Source organism: Sturnira hondurensis, unplaced genomic scaffold (genome assembly GCF_014824575.4).
Source record: "Sturnira hondurensis isolate 20B ecotype Veracruz unplaced genomic scaffold, ASM1482457v3 Scaffold0022707, whole genome shotgun sequence".
NCBI classification, from domain to species: domain Eukaryota; kingdom Metazoa; phylum Chordata; class Mammalia; order Chiroptera; family Phyllostomidae; genus Sturnira; species Sturnira hondurensis.
The window spans coordinates 2939511-2951525 of NW_028095338.1; the positions used below are offsets into that span (position 1 = coordinate 2939511).

The window sequence follows — 12015 nt, forward strand, 5'->3', positions numbered from 1 at the left end:
ACTATTATGTAATTTTAAAGCCCAACTTTCATTGCTGGCCCATTCTGTAACCAACTCTATAATTCTTCCCAGAGAAAACGCCTCATATCTCTTGATCAGATTCTTCAAATTCTTCAAATTCTGGTTTATCAACCAGAATAAAACCTTGGTTGATATGAGTTAATGTCAATTAATGCCCAGCACAGTACTGGCACAATTGAATATTCATGGGATGATTAAGTAAGCCACAGATAAAATACCAAGTTGTCAATGTAATTTATGTAAATTTTCATTTTTGATATGATTTCAAATTTACAGGAAGTTGCAAAAGCAGCACAAAAACATTCCTACACACCCTCTCAGATTGGTACTTATTAACATTTTGCCCCATTTGCTTTACTCTCAGTGTGATTTTATGAACATGATCATTTGTAGTAAAGTAATTTTATAGCCTGTTATCATTCATCAATATCTGTAAAATGATTTAAACCCAAGCTAAAAAGAGTGTCACTTTGCGCCAGGGTCCAAAGTCTGAATCTAATTCCTTCCCATTGAAAAGCTAAGTGGGTTGAGCCACATCCAAGGCCTGCAGGCACGTTCCCGCGCTTCCCGAGAGGGCTACCTGTGTGCACATGCTCTTCTGGGTAGTGGGAGACGGCTGGGTTGTAACTGGTGCGTGTGGTGGTAGAGCTGACGGGAAGACCTGAAAAACACAGTCCCGGCACAGACCACAGAACCCCCAGCACAGTCTTGCTGGAGGACGCCTGCCCCCCCAAGGGAACAGCCTTCCCCACAAAGCTGAGTGTACACGCTCCACCGAGTGATAAATCGGATGCCTGCCTCCAGCTTCTTCAGCTCGTCTCTGGTTGCCTGCAGCTCTGGGTGCCACATGGTGCCTTAGAAATGCTTTATTTTGATATCCACTGAGAGTATAACCCGGATTCTCTCAGTAAATATCAGTCAAAGAAGTCACTTGAAAAGATTGCTCTAATTCACTCTTGCTAGTGGGTCTCCAAGGGTAAAATAATATAGTCTGTGTCTTCCCAGTCATGAGGAAGCCGTTGTCACTGAATCTCCCTGGGACACTCCCCACGTCCAACCAAACAAAGGGAGCCACAGCCGAGGTTTCCAGATCAAAAACAAATGTGTCCTCTTGCTGAGAGATGGTGGCCTGGAAGTAAAAGATAAATGAAGTGATGGGTGAGGAAAGAGCTCTCTGTTCCACATTCAGAGCCTATGAGAACGCTTATGTGGGCCTAACATTAGAGTATATTTCCTACACCTTTGCTTCTGCCGCTGGCTAACATATACTCCACACACTGTCATATACTAAAAAATACATTGAAATTGTTTAAGGTGGTGGGAAATGACCAAAAGTAATCTCAAACCAGCTGCAGAAATATGTAGTCTCTTATTATTAAAAAGACTATTTCACATGAAGCTCAAAGCTTTCTCTCTTTTAGTTTTTCTCAGAGTATCATCAAGAAAGGAACATTTCTGCATAACTGCTGGGCGGGTGAATGACGGACTTACAAGGGATACGGTGGGAGCCAGCTGCAGAGCACAACCATGGTGCCCACCTCCTCTTCCTCTGGAAAGACCCAGAAATCTACACAGCAGCCTGCCAGGCATTTACAAAGGCTCTAGCATTGGAGCTTTCTCTTTCTTATTACACAGCACCGGGAAGGCACATCATGAGCACTTTTCAGACGTGTGAACCCCACACAGCACCAGCACAGGAGAGCACGGTTTAAATCCTATCATTCATTAGCGGACCAGCACGTGCACGGAGTGAAGCTCAGCTCAGCCGTGAAGGGGAGGGGTTTGCAAGCCTCTCAGAGAATGTGGATTGGTTTTTAAAGCTCTGTGTTTATCATGAAACACAAGGCCTCAGCATGGATACATGCCACACAGTAGGTCTGCCATTACATGTTACGTGTGGCATAAAGACTGTCAAAGGGAAATATTTACTATACATAAAGTTAGCCTTACACACTTGTTTGATCACCACTCAGAGCTCTGAGCTATAAACAATGAAGCAACCTACTTCAATAGAAGCGGAAAAGAAAATTACATATAGTATATAGCTGTCAGAGGGTCAGAGATTCAGTCTTGAAGCTAGATGTCAAATTCCCACATCAGTCACCAGCTGTTCGGGTGAAGACCGTAAAGCAGTTGCATCATGCAATTCACACGGCTGGCCCCGGGAAGCCTGCAAGGCTGCCAAGGAGGCCCCAGCCACCGCTGTGCCTGGGCCAAGGCCAGAAGGCCCTCTGGCACCTGCTCACTCTTGTTGCCTTCTTCCCATTGGAAATCTCATTCTGTATATCTGCCTGCAGAGCCTGGGGCTCAACCTTACACCCTGGCTTCGGGGAGGCACGCAGAACAGATTTCTGGCATCCACCAGGGGACAGGACCAGACAAGTGCCTGGTCTCTGTTAAGCCTGCAGTAAATGTTTTATCGTTGTTGTTGCTGCTGTTGTGGTTGTTAGTATTATTATTATATTCCTTTAGGAAGTGTAAGTCTCCCTGACATACAAATGAGGTAGGGAAAATAAAAGTCCTGCTTCTCTCCCACCCAAATTATCCCAAGGTAGTGAAGGATTAGCAAAGAAAAGAGGGGGAAAAATGGTTTCAGTATCCTAACTCTAGCCTGCTGCATACTTTTGTTTCAGTTTTTTTCATTTCTGGAGAGAAACTACACTATAAATATGTCATTTCCTTCCTATCTGTTCTGTGTCAGTTGCTACAGGTACCTTAGATCTCGTTACATGAATATTCCATTATTAATTGGAAAAGAAGATACATGTTTTCAAATCAAGGATTACGAGTTTTCACATGCTTACTGCTAAAGTAAATTTAGAAAATCCTCTCACCTGAGCCTTCTCCATGAAATCCAGGGTAAAACAGATGTAAAAGCCACCAAAACTAGAGAATGAATCTTTCCAGAAAAATATTTGCAATCACTACGTGCAGGAGGAAAAGGAGGGAAGGGTTTTCAATCAACTGAAGAGATTCCAAATTCCCCAGCTGCACAATTTGTGCGACACATCTTGATCCTCTCATTTTTTCTTGGAAATCACAAAGAGATTTGGTAATTTAAGCAATAAATTAAAGAGAATAGGGTGAGGATTTTAAAGATTAATAGACTCTACTTAAATCTCAAACGTAGAGTGCTTTTCCTGGCCCCGGTGCCTCCTCGAGCCTGGTACTCAGTCCTCCAGACTCCTTGGCTCACTTGTGGGCAGATAATAATGTGGATTTTAGAACAGCGTTCTGCTTCCGGACTGGTGAACACGTGGAGGCTCCGAGGGAGTGGCAGTGAGCATAGAAGCTCCACGTCCTTTCCCACACCTTACCCTATGTATCTCTTCCACCTGGCTGTTCCTCAGTTATATCCTTTTATAATAAACCAATGATCTATTTTGGTTTTGAGATAAAGGTATGCTTCTGAATTATTTAAAACAACAAACTTCCAGTCAAGACGGAGGTGCAGGCAAAGGTAGGTGAGGACACTTTGCCTCCTCATGCAACCACAGAAAGAATTACGACTAGCCCTCAAGACACATAACACCCAGAACAGTCAGAAAATCGAGCTGTATGCAAGTCTGACAACCAAGGATTCAAAGGAGTCACATCCATCCGGACAGGTAGGAGGGGTGGAGAGGCAGAGAGATGAGGTGTGGCACGGAGAGGTGGTAGTGGTAGAGCAGACAATCCCACATTCATGTGCGATAGATAAAAATCGGGAGGGACACCTTGGGAGCGAGCGATCCAAGACCCAAACCAGACTGCCCAGCCCAGGGTTCCAATACCAGGAAGGTAAATCCCATAACTGCTGGCTGTAAAATCCAGTGAGAGTTGGAGCAGTGGACAAAACTGCTGGATTTTCAGGAGACTCCGCTTAAAGGGCCTGTGTGGGCTTAAAAACGTACACAGATCCACCCCCTCTGGGACTCAACAGCAGGGCAATGGCTGGAAAGGCCCCAGTCACAAAGGGCAAGTGCCAGACAAACCTCCAGAAGGCAGAGAGCGGCACTGTCCCTCCTCCGAGCCCTCTCCCGACACAAAGCCACAAAGCAGTGAAGCAGGTTGCCTTACCCTGCTGAGTACCTAAGGCTCCACCCCACACAATTTATAAGTGCCTTTTCTACAACAGGCCACACTACTAAGACAGGGAGTCAAAGCAGCTCTACCTAATACACAAAAACAAACACAAGGAGGCTGACAAATTGAGGAGACAAAGGAATATGGCCCAAATGAGAGAACAAATCAAAACTCTCCAGAAAAAGAACTAAACGAAGTGGAGATAACCAACCTATAAGATACAGAGTCCCAAACACTGGTGATCAGCATACTCAAAGAACTCATTGAGTATGGCAACAAAATAAAAAAGATCCAGGAAGACATGAAGGTTACACTAAGTGAAATAAAGAAAAATCCACAGGGAACCAACAGTGGAGGCGATGAAGCCAGTATTCAAATCAATGTTTTGGAACATAAAGAAGAAATAAACATTCAATCAGAACAGCAAGAAGAAAAAGGAATTCAAAAAAATGAGGAAAGTTTTAGGTGCTTCTGGGACATCTCCAAATGTACCAACATCCAAATCATAGGGATGCAGAAGGAGAGGAGGAAGAGCCAGAAACTGAAAACTTATTTGGAAAAAGTGATATTAAACTTCCCTAATTTGGTGAAGGAGACAGACATACAAGTCCAGGAAGCACAGAAGGTCCCAAACAAGCTAGACTCAAAGAGAACCACACCAAGGCACAGCATAATTAAAATGCCAAAGGTTAAAGATAAAGAATCTTAAAAGCAGGAAGAGAAAAGCAGATAGTTACCTACAAGGAGTTTCTATAAGTATATCAGCTGATTCCTCAAAAGAAACTTTGTAGGGCCCTGGCTGGTGTAGCGCAGTGGATTGAGCTCAGGCCTGCAAACCAGGCAATCGCGGTTCGATTCCCAGTCAGGGCACATGCCTGGGTTGCAGGCCAATTGCCGGCAAGGGCCAGTTCCTAGCAGGGGATGCAAGAGAAGCAACCATACATTGATGTTTCTCTTCCTCTCTCCTTCCCTTCCCCTCTAAAGATAAATAAATAAAATATTTTTTTAAAAAAAGAAACTTTGTAGGCAAGAAGTATTTGAAGTCATGAAAAGCAAGGACCTACATCCAAGATTACTTTTTCCAGCAAAGCTATCCTTTAGAATGGAAGGGCAGATAAAGTGCTTCCCAGATAAGGTCAAGTTAAAGGGGTGCATCATCACTAAGCCATTATTACATGAAATGTTAAATGGATTTATTTAAGAAAAAGAAGATAAAAAAACTATAAACATTAAAATGGCAACACATCCACAACTACCAACAGCTGAACCTAAAAAAACTAAACAAACAACCAGACGGGAACAGAATCATAGATATGGAAACCACATGAAGGGTTATCAACTGAGAGGGGAAAAGGGAGAACGAAGGAAAGGGTGTGGGGATTAAGAAGCACAAATTGGTAGCTATAAAATAGACAGGGGGAAGTTAAGAACAGTATAGGAAAGGGAGAAGCCAAGGAACTTATATGCATGACCCCTGTACGGTAAGTAAGGGGGAGGACTGCTGAAGGGAATGAGGGTACCAGGCAGAGAAGGGCAAAGGGGGAAAACTGGGGACACTTGCAATAACATTATCAATAAAATATATTAAAAAGGAAAAGAAAAAAAGAAGGTTCTATGGAAAGTAACCTCACAGGGTGATCCGATCATAAATTCCTGACTGGGCAGATCATAGTGGGTAGGCCAGCTGCAGGCATATGAGTTCTTTAGCAAAAGGTTTGTCTTTGCCCTAAGTAAGGCCTATCCACTGTGGCTGTGCATCTAGGTTAACACACCCCTGAAACACCAGAAGCAATGGCCCTGGAAAGGGGTATTAGCCTTCAAAACAGTAGGTAATCTTGTTAACTATCCCATAATCCGATCTCTGCACTGCTTCCTCCCACCTTCCTGGGATCTTCCTTGTGTTCCCTCCTTAATTTCAAATGCATAAAAGAAGCCAAAAAACTGTGATTCCCTGGAGCATTTCAGATCTTGCTCCCCAGCATGTGCCATCAGTTTGACTCAAATAAACTCATAAAAATTCCCTATGAGTTAGAATGTGTCTCAGATCAAAAATCATACTTCAGGGTTGGTACCCTCAAACCCCCAGGACAGAATATGGGACCTGGTGGCAGGGGATCTGTGCTGAGGACCCCGATGCCTCTCCCCCCACTGCATAAGCCCCATGAGGGGGGAGTGATGGGGCAGCAGGGGTAGCAGAAACCAAAAATGTTAACAAATGCTCAATTAGAAATAAAAATCATCTGGCCTTTGCTTCCAGTGGGAAGGAGCCAAAATTCCCCAGGCCTTGGGTGAACTCAGTTCCAAGGAAAATTTTTCCAAAAAGCATGACGCAGTGTGGCTTCCCAGAAGCAGGACTGTTCCACACAGCTACAGCCGACAGGTGCTTACAGAGATGTGTGCCTTGCGGAGCCCCACGGCCTCCTTCAGGGAAGACAGGAAGTGATAGTTGGCTGGGCTCGAGAGCCTGCTGTCGGCTGACAGGTAAAAGGAAACCACGCAGCTCTGCCGTGTACAAGTCCCACATCTCCTCAGCAGTTCAGAAACCCGCTCCTGATAGAGGAGAACGGCCTCCCCTGCTTTCACCACAAGGTGCTGGGTCCGGCGAGAGCACAGAGGCTCCAAGGAACTCCACGCGTGGACTCTCACCTGCACAGAAATGAGACAGAGCAAAAACACACATTCTTGGGGGGCTGTATTTTTAGACAATAATAGTGATAATAACTGAGGAAATTCGGAATAGCAGGACTGTTAAGAGACTATGAAAACGGGGATTAACTTCAGCCCCACCAAGTACCAGTTATGTAACTAAGCAAGTTCCCCGGGTTCTCAAAGTCTCCGTTTCTTCGTAACAGGAGACGAGCAACAGCACTAACTTCACAGGCTGTTGTGAGATGGGATACAGTAATCTGCGGAGGCACGGGACCCCAGGCATCGTCATTACTCCATAAACGTGATCTAGGCTCAGTGTCCTCCAAACTGTAGCCACCCAAGACCTGAGTTTCTACTCTCTTTTTACCGAGCATTGTTTTCCATCCCAGTCTATTTTTCCACATAGGTATTCTGAATACTTTTACTGACTTACACTCTAACATGTCATTTTTAATGATTTGTTTTTAATAAAGTTTAGGCTACTTCCTGCTTTCCATGATTATAAAGAACCTTTCATTTAAGTGACACTTTACAGTTTATAATCCACTTTCATCTAAGTCTTTTATTCACTACCCATAGAAAGCCTTTACGAAGATAGGCTGGTGTCATTTTACAGATAAGGAAACTGAATCACCAAGACATTAAAGCTTAAGGTCACTGACTAAATGGCAGTTTTACCCTGAATACAGGTATTTTGACTCCGAGGACATTTTCTGTTACAGACATTTGACATAAATTAATTTCTCTTTCCCAAGAGAAATAGAACCAAATAACTACAGAAATAATCTAAACTTCTCTTTCACAGAGAGAAAGTCCAAGTAACTTACAGTGAGCATCACGCTGAGGTCCGAGTGAAGGTCTGACACTCCATAGACGAAAAACACGCCTTTATCCTCAAAACCCACGGGCAACAGTGGGGCGAAGAAACGCCGAGCAAAGTAATGAAGCATTTTCCACTTCCCTCCGTACTCTAAAAATAGTCAGGAAAGTTAGGAGCGGGCAGGATCAAGCAGTCGCTCATTGTCCTCCTGGCCCGGCTGTGATTTGTCGTGATTCTGGGGACTGAATGTGGAAGGGAGACACAGCAAAGTCGGGAACCCACGTTCGTTGAGGGCTCTGAGCATTTGGGGCCAGACCTCATCCTACCCCCACCTCTGGGTGAGGCCGTACATTAACACCTCACTTTTCAAATGAGGAAACGGAGGCTCAAGCAGTCAAGGCAAACATGTCACGGGCGGTGTTTTGACCCAGACCTGACTCCTAGCTATCAGTTTCTCACATGCAATTCTGCTTCTGGGAGCTCCGTGCGCCAACGCTCCCTTTTACTACATACACACGAGGAAGGAATTCAGTAGCGCTGGCAGTGAACACCTGTCACGATTATTCACGCGCAAGAATGATTTAGAACTCGAAGTCTCCTTTTCCCACAGGCACAGATCCTCTGAAACAAAACCACCACTACCACTAACATGGCCGCAGGTTCAGGCTGGGGGAGAACATCCCAACCAATGACAATGACAGTTCCTCAAATACAATTACAAGTTGTCAAGAACCTGTAGAATTCTGTGCCCTGTTGGCAAGTCTAGTATGCTAAACCCATAAACCAAAAAATGTTTCAACATCCCTCTATTTCAGAGACAGAAGATCCTTCCCCACAAAGAACTACATCACCAAACAACTTCCAACACAGAGAGAGAGAGAGAGAGAGATTCCAAAATTCACAGGGTAAGCTGTTGAGATGGAGTAATAGGGTTGTGAAGTTCAGGGATAATTACTTTCTTTGGATTTTGCAAAGTTTCAGCTCTCAGCATTCCAATCCCAACTCTTAGTATTTCCCCTTAAAAATAATGACAGGCCCTGGCTGGTGTGGCTCAGTGGATTGAGTGCCGGCCTGCAAACTGAAGGGTCTCGGTTTGATTCCCATTCAGGGCACATGCCTGGGTTGCAGGCCAGGTCCCCAGTAGAGGCGCAAGAGAGGCAATCACACATTGCTGTTCCTCTCCCTCTCCTCCCTCCCTTCCCCTCTCTCTAAAACAAGTAAGTAAAATCTTTAAAAACAAACAAACAAACAAACAATGAAGGGAGAGGGTTGGAGAGCTTTTTCTTCTTAGATTTATAAGAATGAACTAGAAGTTACATTTAGAAAGTTTTTCTCAGAAATGGAAGGTGGCCCAGACCTGAGGTAACTTAGAGACTTTCATGAGTGAAATCCATTACAGGGAGAGGCTTCTAGTGCGTGGTTCCAGTGATTAAGGCCACACACAAATACATTCAGGAGAACAGCAACTGAACAGACGGTCTCATGGACACACCCTCTAGTTACTAATCCGTGACAGACTCTGGATATCAACGTAACAGGGTACAACCGGCTAAAAATGCTATGTGGTTTCTGGCTTTTCCATTTACTCGGTAACTGTTCAAGTTTATGAGCCAAGCAAACTACCCACTGGACTTTTGTGCTTGAAAAGCTATAACTATAAATAAGGCTAATATTTTTTAAAGAAATATATAAGAATCTATAGATTTTATGTAGCTATTGATCCCTTTAAAGTATCACAATAACGCCCTAACTGGTGTGGCTCAGTTGGTTGGGCATCATTCCCCAAAGCAAAAGGTCGCCAGTTCAACTTCGGGTCAGAGCATACGCCTGGGTTACAGGTTCAGTCCCAGGTCCAGGTGTGTATGAGAGGCAACTGGTCGATGTTGCTCTCTCACATTAATGTTTCTACCTTCCTTCCCCTCTCCCTAAAAGTCATTAAATCAAATGATAAAAAATAAAGGACCACCCTGTCAGATGATAAGAGGCGACACATACCTGCCCCCACCACCTGCACATAAGCACTGGACATACGGAGCCAATTAAGCAGAATTAGACAGAGGTTCCAAGGCTGCCCAGAGCAGAAGCAGACAGAGCATAACAGTCATGGCTTCTGGTGCCTGTTTTCTCTGACGGGTACAAGGAGAGAGTGACCCTCTCCATGCAGGCACTGTCCTGCACGGGTTTAGAAAACAGACACATTTTTGCTTTGCCCCCAGAGTCTAGTACTGGGCTTCTTCCCTGAAGAACACATTCAAATAATCTGCATGCAGTCATTCAAGGGAAGATTTACAAAAACTGTGCTCTCCCATTTTTGAACCAAACTCGGCCTCAGAGGTCCTCAACCTCATCGTCCACAGGCAGAAAAATCAGGGTCAGCGTCCAAGTGTCCCTGAACAACATGTCTTTGTCCAGTTTTGGGTGTTTCAGAAAGCTATTCCCCCATGGTCTACCCGTGATTCTCATTCAATACCCTTTTATCTGGTTGGTGTTGATTAAGAGTTTGGCCAGAGAAACTTGGTCAAAACTCCAATTCCTGTCAAGAGGGGGCCTGGCCTAGTCAAAGCCTGTGGTGAATAGATTTTCGATTTTCATCCACAGCAAGTTTCAGAGCCTCACCGGGCAATATGGCCTTTTTACTTTATGGCTTTGTCTCACTTTTGAGCCAAAACTTTTTGTTTATATTAGCTGAACTTTGCACCAAACCACCTCTGGTGAAGGCCAAAGAACACCATTACTCTCTAAGTTTTTTAATGTACCCAAATAGAACAATTCAAGCTGTGAGTGCCATGCCAAGTCACCTTGCCTGCTGCTAGCTGAACTGGTTCATTTGAGAAACCTTCTTACTTGGACATCTGACTCTACTACCTTCCCCCCAAGAGATAAACAGGGCAAAATAAAGATGACCCCACGGATTCAGGGAAAGGGACATTTTACCACTTAGCAGGGCAAACCTTCCATGTTGCTGAATTCTCCTAAACAAAAGAAGGGATGCTTAAGTAAGTGTTCCCTCTTGCCCTGAAAAGTCCTCTGAAATAAATTCAAGTCTAAGCAATTATGCTAAGTTATGTGGCTGAGATCTCCATGCATGAGCCTACCCCCTTCATTTGCCTGCTTTTGTGAATGCACAGCACAGAACTCTTAACGGGGCTGCCTCTAAGGCTCCTGGAAAGACGGTGAAGGTGGGGGCGGGGGCCCAGCTACCGGAAGGACCACCTTGCCTTGGCCTCTGCGTTTCCCCAGTGCATCTCCCCACAGGTGTTGCTTTCTCTCCCCCACACACAGAATGCTGAAACACTTACCCAGAGAGGCCCAGGAAGGAGCCTGCCAGATGTCGTTCAGCTGCCAATACAGGGCCCCCATGGTGTGCCCCTCTCCGTCCACTATCTCGCTGCGACTGCGGCGGTAGAATTCAGTTTCTATTTTGACACACTGGGCCTGCATCACCTGATTCGGGGGAAACATTAAAACACAGGTGGCATTGTCTGATGGGGGCTGTCCAGAGTGAGAAAATTACAGGCTTGACGGTTTTGGTTTTTTTTAAGCAAATTGGATAAGAAAGGGAATTTGATTAACCTATATATACCATTATTATACTAGATCTGGAACAACCCCCTTGGCATGAGAGAAGCTGTTATGCACACGAGCTAGTTCGTTTGGGAGGCTAGGTGTTTGCTTATTATAACAGTGGGGTAATCAGGGGGACAGGACGACGGAAAGGCTCTTTACTCATGACAGTGGCCAGGGGTGTCAAACTCATTTTCACCAGCCGCCACATCAGCCTTCAAAAGGCCAAATGTAATTTCAACTCCTTAACAGTTAAAGAGTAGTCACATTTACATAGTCCTAAAATTATTTTGGCCCCTTGAAGGCAACCACAAGGCTGATGTGGCGGCTGGTGAAAATGAGTTTGACACCCCTGGTCTAGGCAATGACAGAAAACAAAAACTTATTCTGGAGCAAATGCTACACATAGGGAAACACTAAGTTTTTGCAGTGATGGGCTTTACTAACATTTTCAGAGCTATTAGAAAAAGATTCAGTAGGAAAAATAACTTTGTTATGAGTCTGATCCTGCCCAATCTTTAACCCCCTGTTTTTCTAGTCAAGCAACTGCTTTTATATCATGACGTTTGTGAATGTAAAATTACTCGTGAATGCAATTCCTTCATTATGGCAGAGTAGATGGTATGTTGCAGCAATGAGACAAGTTCTTGTTTAAAAGGCAATAAATGACTTTATGCGGGACCCTTCATTACCGTCATTATCATTGAAAAATCCGTCTCTTGTATTGCTGCTAACACTGACACTGCAGGTCTGACGTGCTCTTCGCTTGGAGTTGTAGTTAGGAAAGGCTGCTGAATGAGAGCTCGTTAGGGGAGGCCACCGAGGAGGAGCGGAGAGACAGGGCTGCAAGGATTCCTCAGTCAGAGAAAAGGACGGCCTTAGAGGAGGGCCTGGAT

General features: G+C 44.7%; 1 protein-coding gene across 1 annotated transcript in view; it reads right to left on the reverse strand.

Annotated features, from left to right (window-relative positions):
* Positions 1 to 239: 239 nt before the first annotated feature.
* Positions 240 to 12015, reverse strand: part of MANBA (mannosidase beta) — a gene marked incomplete at its 5' end in the record, with an annotated part of 35508 nt that continues 23732 nt past the window's right edge. Inside the window, 4 exons of the mRNA XM_037036251.1 lie at positions 240 to 1150; positions 6475 to 6732; positions 7563 to 7705; positions 10855 to 10999. Of these exons, the coding sequence (XP_036892146.1) occupies positions 926 to 1150; positions 6475 to 6732; positions 7563 to 7705; positions 10855 to 10999 (771 nt within the window). The remainder of the gene's footprint in view (positions 1151 to 6474; positions 6733 to 7562; positions 7706 to 10854; positions 11000 to 12015) is intronic.